This window comes from Wyeomyia smithii, chromosome 3, assembly GCF_029784165.1.
Source record: "Wyeomyia smithii strain HCP4-BCI-WySm-NY-G18 chromosome 3, ASM2978416v1, whole genome shotgun sequence".
Lineage (NCBI taxonomy): Eukaryota > Metazoa > Arthropoda > Insecta > Diptera > Culicidae > Wyeomyia > Wyeomyia smithii.
This window is the reverse complement of record NC_073696.1, coordinates 8548770-8566036: the sequence shown is the minus strand read 5'-3', so window position 1 is coordinate 8566036 and position 17267 is coordinate 8548770. Positions and strand designations below refer to the sequence as shown.

The window sequence follows — 17267 nt, the reverse complement described above, 5'->3', positions numbered from 1 at the left end:
AACAATTTCGTCGATTTCAGGCTTTCACACCATATTTGGAGTTTTCGTTTCAGCATACCATATTTGGAGTTCAACGTTTTCAAATGATTTCTTGCTTACACACAGGTTATGTTTTATTTGTCAATTCTAATAATAGAGTTTATTGGATCATTTTCTATTTTCGCGTTTTTTGCATTTATCGTTTTTCTAGCTAATTGACATGAATTACAGTTTCAATTTTCTTTGTTTCGTTAAAGGTGAGAAACTACACTAATTAGGGATCAATCATTTTTCAAGGCTCAAAAATTCTTTTCCGTTGATTATACACCTTTTTTCGAGTGCTTCTGAAAAAGGTTAAAAACTTGAAAGGTGAAATCATAAAATTAGACTTATCTTGTGAATCACTTTGCTTGACGATTCTGTATTTCGTACTTCAACCGATTCGTGCTTTTCGTGCTTTTCGCGATTCCCACTTTATTCATAATTCTACCTTTTCGATTGAAATGATCATGCTTGTAAAAATCCTGTCTTCAATGTTCTTGCTGATTCTACTTTAGGTATCTTTAAAGACTGTGCCTTTTTGATATTCGACTGGCCTTTTGTTTCATTCAAGGTTCTTACTTTAAGGTGTTAGTTTTTCTACCTTTGATAGTCCTGCCTTTCAATCTGTGTAATTTCCTTTTTTTTGTTCAGGAGCTTTTGATTAAATATAATCTCATCAATCATTCCATGTTATGGTTTTGTAGTACAAACAGTTCGATAGAGAAAAATTTCTTTTCTTTCTATTTAAAATTCTTATTTTCAAGAACTTCTGGTTTGGATCTTGATTTCATTACGTGATAGAAAATTTGTAAGAATATTTTTAATTACAGTTTAACTTCTACTCAACTTATATGGAAACGGTAAAAACGGTTAACTATAATTGTCATTATAGCTTAATTCCTATGATTGTGTCCGTCAAATTTTATGCTGTTCGTAATTTAAACCATACTATAAATTTACGAAGTTGTTCGTAACGTTTTCATTAAACCACAGACAGTAAAACAAATTTCATGAACGCTGCAATTCATAATGTCCCCCACCTGGAAGACGAATGACGGTGACGGGGTGCTTACGACGCCGGAATAAAATTGAGACGCACCATAATCCGCAAAACTCGTCACGTAATGCCACCCCAGATTGAGCGACATCTTTTAATATTCTACCAACTCTTGATATCGGGGACCGCAGATTTACGGTAAACGCCGCTTCCTTTCCTTAATCGGCAGGATGGCTTGGAAAGGTTTTTTTTATTTGACATAAGAAAAATGAAATGATACAATCCGTGATGCATCCATCCGGCAGTGTTTTTTTGTTACTATTGTAGTTAAAATAACATAATATTTTAAAAGTTGCTCCTCTCCATTTCCGCACTGCTTGTGCGTTCCTTCACACAGAAAAAGCAAAACATGTGGGCAGAGGACTTGAACTTGACACTGAAATAAAAACGGACGGAAGCTGACGACACGCAGTGTGCGGTTAAGTTAGTCTCATCAAGGATTCCGTCACGATTCGGCTCCCATAATCGAGGAGCGGGGTCGAAGTGAGGGCAAATGTGAAATGGCGAACGCAACAAAAAAAACTGTCCAACCGGCCGGCCGGTCGCCGGTTGCGTTGGTTCTAGTGAACAACAACTGATGGACGGTTGCACTAAGCAAAGATTGATGTTTCGGTGTCTGGCTCCGCAGGAGTGCGGATTTTTCGAATGGGTGTGATTCGGAAAAGTGAGATTAATGATGTGATAATGGGAGCAATGATTTAATTCGGAACGAACGACGATGATTGGGGATTAGTGCTTGAATTAGTACCTTCTTTTTCCTCTCTAAATTTTGTATACGTGCTCGCTAATAATACACTAGATTACGATTAGTAGGTGAAATATCCATCCGGACCGATTCGGTTGCTCGCCGAAAATCATCCATCAAGCGTCAGAGATTGTGTGAACCCAAATCACGCGCTTAACGTGAGCTGTGCTTATGATGTTGACATGTGACCAAGGATTAACGAAACAGCTCCCTTATGAACTCTACGGAGAATGTAAGCAGTGCCATAGAGCCAACAACAACATCAACAACAAAAACGCGTAGACAAACAACATTGAAACACACGAAGTTTATGCGATCCCCAGATGATGATTTTCCTCGGGTATGGATGATAACTGATGGCAACAATAATATCACGGCAAATGAGTCAAAACAAAAACAGTTTTACTTTATGACATTACTTTTTTGTTCGTGTTTTGCAAGGAATTCAGTTTAATATGTAATATTGTGCGAAAGGTATACGGTAATTTTTTTACCACTTTATATGTGTGCAATAGACAGAAACGAGGGACAAGTTTTGTGTTTGCAGAGAGACTCACACACACGCACATAGAGAGAGACGTAGAGTGCAGACCTGATATCACGTAACGTCACCCGATAGCAACAAACCCACGGAAGTACACGGTGACAAACGAAGCTGGGTGAGTAACCAGGGAAGATCACACAGTGGCACGCAGTGGATAATTTATGCAAATGCTCCCAGCCGGAGAATGCCTCTGATCTGCTGCATGATTTCCCTGGATGACAGACGAGGAAGATAGACCAAACAAATGGAGACGCTCGGTGTTTGATTCTAGTACGGACAGTAAATCTTACTTTTAAGCTCGTCGATTGTTTCTCCAAAAATCAACAATGAGGAAGGTGCTGCAAAGCTGGCCGACGTTTCCGGGAAGACAATGTGGATATTGCAAAAGTTGGTGTCACAGCATCCCATCGTGTGGTACGCGTGGTGGGCAGAATCCACCGAGGCGGTAATTTTTTCCCTGCACCAGACCGGATTCTCCGGCGGGTTAAGAATGCGGCGATCGATACATCTGCAAATTAATAGTGGGTTGCAACGAAGTGCCGCCGAATGAGAAAGTAATCGATATTGCAAACAGTAGATTGAAAGTGGATACTTTATGACCCATGAAATGATGGCGATGAACGATGCTGAATGCCTTGGAACGGTGGTAATCCCCATTCATTGCTACCGACCGTAACCGTAATTGTTTCATTATCGATTCTGCGTCGTAAATGTCGCAGGACAGTACAAGAGCTGCGAAACATGGAAATAAGTAATAACATTTTCACAGCTCCAAACTGCCTGATTGGTGGTGTAGTTTGCGAAATTGAGTTTAAGTTATAAAAAAAGGCGGAGAGCGGTAAGGTTGAAGAGTACTTGAAGGCAATGACATCATCGTATCTGATTTTTTTTTTTTTTTTTGAACAAATAAAATAGTAATTCAACCATCCCAAGATGCTAGTGCCGTTTACAGGTCATAAAACCAATCTCTTACATCCAATCCGCCCACGAGGTTATTGGTTCGAATTGCCTCGTTACACGATACGGTTCTCAATAAATAACGAATAATCCTTCTTGCATATCGCAATACCTTGACATTTATCAGTAATAATAATTTTCACGTTCTGCCGCCAGCGGCACTCGCAATTCGTCTGGCCAATTCTCGCCTCTATCGCGGTAACCAAAGCTTCCCAACTAGTATTTCAATAGCGTATTTTGCAAACGGCAAACAAAAACCAGCTTTCCGTTTCACAGCCTGATAACACTGTTTCACGCTGTTTCTATCTTACCTTCTAATATAATTTATGTGAACCAATGAGTGTCTGCACGTTATTTCTGATCAGTTGACAGGCTGAAACACGAGGACTTTGCTTTTTCTTTTTCTTTTTATTTTCTTTTTTTTTTTGTTCTGCTACCCGCTGCAAAATAATCCTATCAACTAGCCTAATGCCAACCGACTAGAAACAAGAGAGTGTGTGCGAGAGAGAAAGACTATAGCCGTCACCAGACGCCGGTACTAGCCAAGCAGCTGGCCCCTAGCGGGTCTGGCTAGCATATCGCAATTCTAGCTGGCAACAAGCAGAAGCGGACGAAGAAAGAAAAAAAAGAAGCCGAATCAACCGACGAATGAGTGTCCGAATCGCGTGCATAATTTCTGGATATATAAATATTTAAGAGTTCGCGGAAAAAAATGTAGCTCAAATTCGAAGGGGTGTCCGGTTTTTACTCGTTTGATGCCATTAAAATTAGATATGGTAGAAATTCAAGTTGGTACAAGGTTACAAATTTAAATTGCTGGATAATATTCGATAGGTCACAATTTATTGATTACTAAAGTACGCCACTATTGTTTATTGATTGCATTATGAGCCAATTGAAATTAAATATTTTTTTTTGTAATCAACTCTCCATAGAAAAAATAGTTTTCCTTTCTTTATTTTAGACTTTATTTTAAAAGTTGCGTCAAGTTTCAAATTCAATGACTGATTTAGTAAATTAAAAATAAATGATAGTTTTCGATTTTTTTTAGGTAAACGCAATAAATTTGCGGAGTTACAATGCTTTGAATAAAACCTATTCCAAAATGTATACGACCTTTTAGAAATTATTTTCAGATTTAAAAAGTTCCTCCAACTGTGATAAAAATGACGAAAACGTCAAAAATGGCAGCTTTGTCAAAAATCTCACAATGTCAATAGTATCAAAATGTCCAAAAAAGGCAACCATGTCCAGAATGGCAACAATGTCTAATATGTTGAAAACGACCAAAATGACAGAAACGTCAAACATAATAAAAATGTCAAAAATGTCTAAATTGAGCAGTTCTTTTTTATTTGGTTGAAGCTTTGATGGTATTGGGTATTGATGATTACAAATTTTTTAGAGGCAAAACGGTTTGTTTGATCGGTTTGACGTCTTTGGCAAAGTTGTAGATGAATCATTCCATATGAAGTGTACATGCCACTTGGACACGACCATCACAGATTTTGCTCAAAGTGGGGGGAATTATTCATTTACTGTCTCTTTGAAAAATCCTAATTTTGGTATCAATTGGAATACCCCCCGCTCTTTAGGCCCCCCTTTTTGTTGCAAAGTCACGCAATTTTTTGTCAAAACCTTTTTTTTTCTTTTTCTTAGAATTCATAGACGTAAAATATCCGAAAAATACTGATAGATGATTTTTGAAGAAAATAAACCAAGGAATCCAGAAAAAATATACGTTTTGACCGGAAGTGTTGCCAGATAAATTATGTTTGTATTTGGAAACTAAATTTACGTTTTTCGGCAAGTGCAGCCATTTTGATTTTAATATTGATAATTTCATCGTGTTCCTTGGAAAATTTCACATAAGAAACAACTATCATCCCGAGGTAATATAAGCCAATCTCGAGATATAACATTTTTACGAAACAAGTTGTAAACTTCGTAATTATTTTATTTTATAATTTATAGATGTAAGACACGCGAAAAATAGTGATAGGTGAATTTTGAAAAAAATAAACCAAGAAATCCAGAAAAAATATTGCTTTTGACCAGAAGTGTGGCCAGACAGATTATTTTTGTATTTTAAAATTAAATTTGCATTTTTCGGCCAGTGCAGCTAATTTTATTTTAAGTTTGATGGTTTCATCGTATTTCTCGGAAAATTTCGCGTAAGAAGCACTTACCACCCTGTGGTAATATGAGCCAATCTTGAGATATAACATTTTTACGAAAAATTAATTACGAAATTCAGAACTATTTTCGTAAAAATGCTATATCTCGACATTGGCTCATGTTACCTCGGGATGATAGTTGTTTCTTATGTGGAATTTTCCAAGGAACACGATGAAATTATCAAATTTAAAATCAAAATGGCAGCATGTGCCGACAAATGTATATTTAGTTTTGAAATACAAAAATAATTTATCTGGCAACACTTCCGGTCAAAACTTTTTTTTTTTCTGTATTCCTTGGTTTATTTTCTTCAAATGTCATCTATCAGTATTTTTCGGACATCTTACGTCTATGAATTGTAAGAAAAATAAAAAAGAGATTTTGAACAAAAAATGCGTTACTTTGCAATAAACAGGGGGGTCCCACAGAGCGGGGGGTATTCCAATCGACACCAAATTTTGGATTTTTCCAAATTGACAGTATAGATGAATTATTCTTCCAACGTTGAGCAAAATCTGTTATGGTCGTGTCCAATTTTGTGCTTTTTCGTGGTCACTTCGTATGGAATGACCATAATGATTTTGTCTTTCCGAAAAATATACACTCTAAACAAAATTATTTATTTTTTGAAAAAAAAAAACGGTAAAAGAAAAATTAACATTAATTATATAAAAAAGCTCAGTTTCATAGAAACTACAAAAGGTTACCTAAACAATGAAACCTGTCCGATCATGGAGAAATCAAGAAAAAAAGTTATGATATTTTAAAAAAAAAAATATTTTTTTTCCACAGGGTACATTTTTTAAGGAAGGACAAAATTAATATCTAACAACTTTGCCAAAGACACTATGTTAATCAAACAAACCGGTTTGACTGTAAAAAATTTTTAATTACTTATCCTTCCAAAAAAATATGCCCCTCGAAAAAATTATCGGACCAGCTTCTTTATTAGGGTAATCTTTTGCAGCTTTTATAAAAACAATGGATTTCGAAATAATGAGCTTTTCTAGATAATTGACTTTTATTTTTTTTTTCAATGTTTTCCAAAAAATAAATATTTTTATTAGAATGTATATTTTTTCCGGAAAGACAAAATTAATATTTATAACTTTGCCGAGAGCGTCACACTGATCAAACAAACCGTTTTGGCTCTAAAAATATTTATAATCATCACGACCTTTCCAAAATAGCATGAGTCGTGTTCCAAAAAAGCATGAGTCGTGTTCCGAAAAATTAAACCAATATTACAAAATGGCATCTTTCACCTAAAAAAACGTCTATGCAAAGTTTCAGCCAAATCAAAAGTGTTAAATACCTCCAAATGTCAAAAATGGTTAATATCTCAAAATGTCATAAATGTCATAAATGTCATAAATGTCATAAATGTCATAAATGTCATAAATGTCATGAATGTCATAAATGTCATAAATGTCATAAATGTCATAAATGTCATAAATGTCATAAATGTCATAAATGTTATAAATGTCATAAATGTCATAAATGTCATAAATGTCATAAATGTCATAAATGTCATAAATGTCATAAATGTCATAAATGTCATAAATGTCATAAATGTCATAAATGTCATAAACGTCATAAACGTCATGAATGTCACAAATGTCATATATACCATTTATGGCAAAAATGTCAAAAATGTCCAAGCTAAAATTTCAAAATAACAGTGCTAAAAATTCGAAAATTTGTTGTTCAGATACGTCAAAAGTGTGAAAGTGTATCGGAAAAATAAAAAAATGTGAAAGTGTCTGAAATTTTGGGAACGTTAATTTTTAAACATGTTCCAATTTAAAATATTAAGAAAGCTTTCGAAATTCAGATTTTTATTGCAAAGACTAGTGTTGAAGCTATTAAGAGAAAAATGTATCAAAACATAATAAGGAACAGAGCCGGATTTACGATTGTGGGGACCCGGGACCCAGTTTACAGTGGGGGCCCCAAAATAAAACAAAACCGTTTTTTATCGTACGAGTTAAAAACATTTATTTGTTGTTAAAAGTTACCAAAAATTCGATAGAATTTTTTCTTACGAGTTTTTTTGCAGAGAACTTATTGATTGAATAATCAAAATTCAACTCCTTTAGAATATTGTACTCTCAACTTAACAATGCTAAGTTTGACAGCCTTTCGTTCTTCATAGTCGTACGCAACCTATTTTCGATCAGTTTCATCTTCGAAAAAGACCTTTCTCCAGTTGCGTTTGAGATCATTAGGCTCAAATAAATCCTTAAATAAAATAATTTTTGCAAGGCACTAACGAGTTTTTGATTTTTTTCTTCATGTAATCTTCTTTTTTGAGCTCCACTTCGATACACGCGGGGTTTTGTGCCGATCGCTCAATTCGGTTCTTGCTCACTGTTTACAGCCAGATCTAACTGTCGAATCATTGGGACAGAGGTGCCAGATGTTTTCGAAAGATGTCTGCAACTGCAAAGATGTCTGCAAAATCCGGAAATTTTTTTTTTGATATCTGAAAAAAAACCTACCGCAATTTGAAAAAAAAAGTGATCCACAGGCAAAAATTTGCACACAATTTGAGAAAGACTGCGCGAATATAAGGCTACGCTGGCAATAATCTACAAAAACTAGGAAAAACTACACAGATCTGCAGGTCAATAAAATCTGCACACAGACTCTGAAAATCTGCATTTTTCAACGCAAATCTGGTATCCCTGATTCGTACAAGTAAACTTATTTTCAGAATCAACAGCATTGCATTAAAAAACCTTGTGGATTATTTTCTTTCCTGCTTGATCTCCCATGCGCGCTGGTTCGATTCAAATGGTGTGTTAATGTGTGTCATTACAAGAGAGTCGAAGGTGAACTCTTATGGATGTAGTTGTTATATTGGCGCTCGCGAAAAAATAACACTGCGGGAAAGTTTCAGATTGAAATGGTCTGTTCAATTTTTTTTTTTGCTGTAAATTGAACCTTTGATTGAATCTCATTTTTAATAGAGAAAAGAACCCCCCTTAAATCCGGCTCTGATAAGGAAAATCTACAATATGCATCAAATTATTGACTAGACGCTTGTACCAATACTGTTACGTGTAATAAAGTTACGTTGTGGAAAAACCGTATATTTTAAAAGGTGCAGAATGAAAAAAAAAAATAAACTACTTCAGCTCATATTTTGAATAACCTACTTCCGTTGCAGTTTAAGATGATTCCCGTTCTATAAAGAGGCTGTCGTGTGGCATGCATCTGCTCATGCTCATTCCCATGCTTAATATGCTCATAGAAATGTGAAAGAATAATTTATGACTATGAGAACTAAAATGCTGATGTATGATGATTTTATTCGAGAGAAAATTCTTTTTTTTTTTCTTGAAACTCCTGTTGGTTTTAGAGGATAGGAATCTATAGCGATTAATGCTAATTCAAGAGTTTAGGCAACAAATTATTTATGTGCTCAAACAGTTAAACGTGAACAACCCCAGCTGCTGTCACGCCAGCATTCCCAATACGTATCTAATCAGCCTAATCCATTCGGTTAAATTTACGCTTAGTCGGCAAGCTAGCACTGGAAACATAACTTAGAAACATGGCCAGTAAGCGGTACTGCGTGCTGTACTCTCTCTCGCGTACAGCCCGAAGCGCGTCTGTTCGACTTGATATCAATTTACTCCAATTTTCCGTCGCAATGTGCAGCCACCAGCACAAGCAACACTCCTTCGACTTGGGAAGCGATTCCGAGCGTTCAGTTAGACATCGGCAAATGCAAACTAGCTATCGTGCTACCTCGGGAAACTGGCGAAGCGAGAGTCGATGCGAGCGCCAGCGAACAAAAAAAAAAAAAAACAATGAATAAAATCTTTATTCGATTTTGTAATCGTATTACGACGCATCTAGCAATGGCTCTTTTCTCCAATAGACTGCTCCACGGTTACGATAACCTCACTCTATGAAAATGTTATTGCATTATCACAAAAAATAATAATAATACAATCGCAGTACAAGTGTATGAAAATTTTGCAACACAGATCGCAGCGCAACGTTAATAAAAATTTATTTTACCTGTCATTTACATTTATTTGCACAGATGAGACGAGTTTCCTTGATCACCTCGTTGCGGCGTACGTTCGATTCGTTCGCTTCGAAGGTGGGTAATAATTCACCATTCCGGCCGTTATTGATTTTTATCATTATTCTCGTCGAAATTATCATCGTTGTTGCTGTCGGTGGTTAAGTCGAAATTGTATGCGTGGCTCGTAAGCTTTTTATTGACTTCCATATTTATTTATTTCAAGGAAAACCACTCTCCCAGGGGAGGTTGAGTGAACTCGCATGGAATAAATCGTGTGAAGACTGCTAACGCTTCGATTTGGTGCATTTAAAGTGTCTTAAATTACTAAATCTAAGGACCCGGTCCCCGGTCTGCATGGAAAATTTGGTAGACTTTCCAATGAAATGTAGAAACAGCCGGAGACAGAGAAATGGCAGCCACAACAAAATGCTACTATTTTTGGGTGGGACAACAGCAAAACGAATCCCTAAAGTATTTACGGGCACTTATACCCATTTTACTAGTTGTGAGATACCCGCGGCGCCGAACGATTCCGAGGACAACGATACACGGGCAGACAGATAATTCGTGGCTCGATTTTCTCTTGCCGCTCGGAGTAGGAATAACCCAAACATAAATAACCCTATAAAACATAAATATCAGCATAAAGCTGCGAAGAGAAAAGGGTACAATTCGAATCCTTTCAGTTTATGACTTGTAATAGCCTAAACATCTATTCCGGCGGCCGAAACAGAGCATTCATTGGGGAATCGAATGGCCTGACATCGGACCTGGACCCGTCGGAATCTTCGCTTGTTTTGCACATTTTTTCTTGTCTTACAGGATTCTTTGCATTATTGGAGGGCGGGTTCGTTGCTTCATTGGTCAACAAATCGATGTCTTCGTCCTAAATGGTATATTGTAGTGATCGAAACGTACCACAATACAACATAAAAAGTGACCACTTGAACTAAAAAATGAACATTCATCTATTATATCAATGCATTACAAAATGATCGACGCTTTCGACCTTCATATTTTTGACAGTGTCCTTGAACCATGCATCTGACATTCTTCTAGAATCCTAGGACATTCTTTTGAAATTTTTTGGCATTCTTTTGATATTATATTGGCTTACTTAGGCATCCTTTTGATATTCTTCTGACATTTTTGTGTCATGAGTATGACATTCTTTTATATTCATTATACCTTCAAGTGACGTTCAGTATTGTTGGGAATTTTCTTAACATTATTTCAACATTTTAGACATTGCTTCTAAATAGAGTTTTGCGCGTGAATAAGTTATAATAAATTAAGATTTAATTTGATTAGATAAGAAGCAGGCATTAAAAAACTCTTCTCGTGATCCGTATTGATCCAGCATCTATAATACATTGCGTAACATTTTTTCAACCACGCAAACATAACTGATAATTCATTTGTGCCAAGTACGCCAATATAATATAATACCGAACAAACACTTTTCGCGGTGGCAAGAATAGCTCATTAAAGGCTAATTGAACGCGAAGAAACGAGCCAAGAAGTACACTTATCCCACCGAGACAAGAAAGTTGTTTTGCAATTGTGAGCCATCCAATTAATTATAAATAATCTCACATTTCCAGCGAATCTTTGCGCCTCAAGCATCGTCTGTAGCAGTAGGACGAAAGCCGATAAAAACCGCCCCGTTGAAATCCTGACAGTTCAGCACCCGAAGAAAACATAAACCGCGCGTGTTAATACTTCGTTTAGCATAACGTTCGGAGAACACAAAACCGTACAGGCGCTTGTTTGCAACTAAATACATGAAGATTGACCGCCCTTTCGCGCAAACCACACAGACAGTGACGGCAAAAACCGTTGTTTCACTTTGTCTCTTTTAGCGCCACCACCAACCAAGGGCAAACGAGCGAGCGAGCAGGGCAAACAGTGGACAAGCAAAGCCACCGTTACCGACTTTACCGAGGACCTTTTTTGTTCTTTAACGGGAATTCCTAACAAAGAGCCACCCCGTCGTTGCTGCGTGCATCGAGTTTTTCCTTTCCCTGTCTCCTGACTGAAGCCAAAGGTGCCACCCACCTGCTGGCGCGGATCCTTTATTTTCCGTGCAGTCAGAATGTTTAATGAGATAATGCCAAGGTGTATCCAATTCAACATTTTGCTTCTGACTGCTCCGGAGCTTGACTGCCAATAGCAGCAGAAGCCGTTGTAAGCCCGTCGTTCTTCATTATCTTCGCCGCTTTTGGATGTTCTGTTCAAACACGGAGATCTAAGCACGACATTCGCAATTATAATTCTTAGAACTGTTGAAGCAGTCAAAGGATTGTATAAACTGAAAGTGTGCGCTTTAGTGCCTGCTAATTACGACCGATACGTGATAGTGTTTCGATACTCCACTTTATTCCCTGTTCAAGAATACCACCCAAACTCTCGGCGCAGGAGCCGATGTGGGAGGATAATTTAATCAACGATTACTACGGTTTTGATAGCAGATTCAGATCACATCCTGCTGCTTTCGTCATAAAGTTCGACGAACACTCCCGGGGAGGGGGTAAAATGGCACAAAGAAAATTGAAACACTTTTCTTCGACTCTCAAAGCTATGAAATTACACAGAAAAAACACAAGAGTGCTAACAAGCAGCACAAGGGCACAATTAAAGGAATTTAAAATTAGAGGGAGAAAATTGAGGATTTTATTTCACCCCTAAAATGAGATCCGTGAGATATCGCTCGCATCAGACAGTCCGTAATTTCCGTAATCGTTGCTGTCGGTTCGACACTGTCAACTTCATTCGCCATTCTCAGAAACTCGCCAAGTGAAACCCCATCTAGCTATGGCACGATAACCTTTGCTGTTTGTATTTATTTTTCCTGAATTTCTTCTTTTTTTTTTTGTTGTTGGGTGTATGCACAAGACTTCCAGCGGGCGCCATTTAAGCAGCTCAACCAATTTTGGAGAACTAGCTTCGTCGTTTAGCCAAAGTCATCAGGAAAAGTTTTTCTTTGTTTTCGCCCGGTCAGAGAGTATCTGGTGTGTGCAAATCTCCTTGATAGTGGGAAAACTTTACGAAAGCTTTGAGAGCGAAAGGAGAATGTAAATCTACCGGCAATCAGTGGTTGCTGTACAGAAAATTCGACACAAGCCGGTTGTGACTTCTATTGAACGATATTGAAATTTGAATACTTGAATTACCTAATTTGGTTCCTTTCTATTGGATATTTAGCCAATAAAGGGTTTCAAATTTTAATCTGAATACTTACAGCATAGCTTGATCGTAACAACAGTGTAAAAAAAACCAACAACCTAGCGCAATCTCGGCTCCCACTCCTGACAGGTTTCACTATTCCCGGGTGTATAATTTCACGTAGCTTCTTCACTATCTCCGGAAAAGTCCGCTATTGTGAGTCGGAATAACAACGGACAGAAGGAGCAACCGCCGTAAAAACTGAGATAAAATATTAAAACAGCACTAAAATGTTTACGCCGAACTCGAGCGCGGAGCAACGAATCGAAGAGCAAACTTTAACATGCGCTGTTTAGAAGAGCAAAAAAAGGATATCTAAATCAGTTTCTAACATTGTTTTCTCTCTTATTGGAGGAACTATACAGTAAACTAGTAAAGTTGAGCTTTTTCTCGTAATCTAATATAACTCTCTTTGTTAGAGAAGAAATTATACTTTTAACAAATGATAATGCGTCTCCGTTGGAAAAAATAACTGAAGGTTACGCATGGTACATAGCAAAAGATGCCATAATTGACACGAAAACTAACCCAAATTATGTTCAACACTTTTATCCGATTATATCAATCGATAGAAATACGGTTTCTCCCCAACCCAACCACGCAATTAGAATCTTGAACTGTAAGAACATAAAGAATTTAAGCCTAAATGGAATCGGTTTTCGTGCCCGAAGCGCTCGCATTTCGCCGAGAAAGGTGAACCGAACCGGAAGCCACGAGGCAAAAGCGCCACGTAAAATTCCATTAAACCTATAGAGCTTCGGCGGTTCGTGTGCGGTTCACCGGCTAACGCATAGAGACCGGGCCGATGCCTTGTGGCATGTCACCTTGTCAAGAAGCCCATTATCATCGAGCAAGTGGGGCTTCTGAGAGGTTGTTTCCAGTACACACGGCACGCCACGTCGACGAAAGAGGTTGTTAAGATCCAAACGATACGACAATAAGGCAAACTGTCAGGATGCGCGGGAGTGCTTCCTTTATTAGCCAAATAGATCGTATTGCCTGGATGCGGCATCGGAGCCACAGGCGGCGTTATCGTTTTTACCTCGTTCGCCGGTAAGCAAGCCGTCACAGAACGATTTAACTAAGATAACCTGACGCCCTATTTGTTGATTTAATTATACCCTGTTTAGAATTCTAATTTGCACTTCCATTTGTATGTGCTGAGTCTTGGGACGCTGGTTCGGTTGGAGATAATGACCGTAGAAAATTGAATTACGATCTGTGCTATAGAGTTTTAACAGTTACCGAAAACATACCTAAGGCACGTAGCAACCAATTACTTCTATCCTATCGGGGTTGCAGGGTGTCAATTTAATTGCTCATTATGAGCACCAGACGACAAAACATTCGTGTTTCCTTGGATTGCGGAAACCCGACGCCACCCAAAAAAAAGAAGGAACACGAATAACAATTGCCAGAAGCCATTTGCCATTCGATGTTCAATGAAATATGTTCACTTTTCGGTAGCGAGGTAGAACCACCTTAGACTTGCTACAGCACGAAACCGTTCTTCTTCTTATTGCGCCGAAAATATCTTGCGCCACCCCCACCCCTCTTTGTCTTCCTCCTCCCACGGAAAAAAGTGTCACGCGCGCATATTTATGAGCGAAATATTGCGCCCGTCAGATTGCCTCCGCTTCAATGATTCCCGAGTGTCCTCTGGTGGTGCCTGATGTTGGGTTCGGTGGAAGGAAGCTGCCGATGGCACGAACAGCAAGGAGGCAAATTTGACATCCAGCAAGCCCACTGTGGGTGCGATGCGGATGCCGGCACAGAGCTTCTCATAAAACCCATTATTATCATTCGCCTTGAGCAAGTGTGGTGGGACAGTTGTTTATACACTCTGGTATGCGCCGTTTGACGGAAGATATTGCGCTGTTAGTCTAGAGGGGGGGGGGGGTGATGGGTGGAGAGTTGTAGAATGAGACAGGAGCCGAAAAGAAAGAAGAAGAAGGTCGCCGCCTTAGGGCAACCGGTGGCAGTGATGTGCCGTCGAGTGTCTTTTCGCTGATTCTCGAATTCTAGGGGTATCCTGATTTGTAACCTGTAGAGTTGATTTAGAGTCTGTGAAATTGGATTCGACTTTGCTTCACTGCTAAACGCTCCTTGAATGCCAAGCATACAGCAAGGGACACGATATAGGGCAACGTCAAGATTGAATCAATTATCGCGGTTTGTCCAGTTGTTGGGGTGACCAACTGGTTTGAGATTTTTTGTCAAAAATACAGCGTCACATATCTTAATTACATTATGATAGTTAAAACTTTAAAATATTTTAAAATATGGCAATCCGATAGAAAGCGAAAGTCTCTGAGAATGGTGTCATTTTATTTTCAATATTTTTTCCATTGAATCACAAATTTGGCAAAAAAACAGGTCTATAAACATCCAACTTTAAAATTACTTGATGTTTGTTGCTATATGTTACCAATTTACATTATCTTCCGTAAACTTCTCACTAACTGGAAACCCGATCAATTTCACAATGGTTATGCGGCAGCTGGAAAATTGGAAGGATTTGATTTCTCGAACTTGAAGATTGTTGCCCTTCGTTGTTTACGAGTCTTAGACCAAATTGGAAGAAAACAATTTTGTCAAATTATTTGCATATCACTTGTTTGGAGGCTAACAGATACTCGCCCTTGTTAAGGATACCGCTTGCTTTAAGCCTTCGTTATGGATGGCAATTTCGCACTGTACTGTACGATAATATTACACGGGTAAAAATATTTTCCCGTTTTCATGACCTTTCAGGTCATGAAATCATGAATGTTGTTTTCCGACAGAATCATGACCTATGACTCATGATATCATGATGTCAACCCCGAATATCATGAGCTATAAAAAGCGTTTTCTAGAATGTGACTCATGGCTATTATAAGCGTAACACATCGCTATCGCATGGACTCATAGAATAATGAGTTATGACTCATGATACCATGGGTTGGACTCTGAATATCATGATCTACTCAGAGCGTTTTTATAAATACGACTCATGACTGCTAAAAACGTAACACATATCTGTCAAACTGTGCGCCGGTACATTCAGTGATTGCAAGTTTAGAAACCGTGATTAATACCGTAGGTGGACTAGCGTATTTCATGTGCAAAACAAAGTTTTCGGGAGTGAACGTGTTGATAAAACATCAGACGAGTGTCCGGTTGCATAAATTTACTCAACACAGTATTATCAAGTGCGGTTGAAACTGAAACAACTGTGGCAGAGAACATACGATTGCTGCTATCATTGATGGATAAGAAGCTGTGCGGCGAGTGTCATCTGCCTATTAATGATTTGAAACCAGTGCCCCGCGGTTTCTGCGATGCCTTTTGTCACATCGGCTAGCAATGTTGTGAAATTAACGGTCGTGCCCACAAGGATTTGTTCGCACAAGGGACGGCAATGCTTATTTGTCCCGCCTGTAAAGATAAATTAGGCGGTAGAAAAATTCGTGCCTATTTTGCCGAAAAACTAAATAATGTGCCGGCTGTACCAACGAATGCTATTCAATTCAAACAGCTGTGTGTGTACGTAATTCTGCAACCCGCGGCAGTAACTCGATCGATTTGAATGATCTTTCGGTTGCATCTATCAACCCCGCTCCCAAATATATTAAATACCAATATAGTTCACTTACGTGAAATTATGAAGACAAATTGAAAATGACAGAAGCGTTAGTCACCTTTTCGACCGCTAGGTGCGCCACTTCCGATTTTGTTCTACACGACATGCGAAAAAGAGTAACTTTTGACAATTATATTACCCTAATGGGTACACTGAAAAAAATGCACATTTTATTGTGAAGTGGACTCGACCGAATATTTTATAATAATAAAGTTTGCCTATGTATGAGGCAATCCATGAGTGGTGTTCCACGGTTTGTACGTTTGTCGACCTCCGACAATATTTTGAGTTGTAAAATGGCGACTTTCGGTGACTGGAAAACTGCCGAAAATGACCAAATACTATCTAATATGGGTGTTTTTTTTAACCAGAATGACGCTCAGAGGCCAGAAACTGTCTCCAAATGCCATTTTGAAATCCAATATGGCGACTTCCAGTTCCTAAACAACAGTGGCAAAAGACCAAATAACACTCGTTATAGGTATTTCCGGGATTGTTATGATGCACTGAAGCTACAAATCGACCTCAGATAACATTATGAATTGTAAAATGACGACTTCCGGTGAATGGGGAACTGCCGAAAATGACCAAATACCACGATGTCGGTCGGCTAGCTCTCCCACACGGTTGTGATATCGGGTTCGATTCCCGATCGAGTCGAGGATCTTTTCGAGCTGGAAATTTTCTCGACTCAGCACTGGGGCACGGTGTATCGTTGTACTTATCCTACACATACAAAATGACAATACAAATCCGTGGGGTGACGCCTACAGGATCGTAATGGCCAAGACTAAAGGCGCGCTGGCGCCTGCAGAGCGATCACCAGCGATGCTGGAGCGTATCATCGAGGGACTCTTTCCACGCCACGAGCCA

General features: G+C 38.4%; 1 protein-coding gene across 2 annotated transcripts in view; it reads right to left on the bottom strand.

Moving 5' to 3' along the window:
* The window catches only part of LOC129726643 (TGF-beta receptor type-1), a 96214-nt gene that overhangs the window by 21574 nt on the left and 57373 nt on the right, over positions 1 to 17267 (bottom strand). Inside the window, exon 4 of one of the 2 annotated variants that reach the window (XM_055683591.1) lies at positions 2658 to 2875. The exons of the other annotated variant lie outside the window; for it this stretch is intronic. Within the exon in view, the coding sequence (XP_055539566.1) occupies positions 2658 to 2875 (218 nt within the window). The remainder of the gene's footprint in view (positions 1 to 2657; positions 2876 to 17267) is intronic. 2 annotated transcript variants of the gene reach the window in all.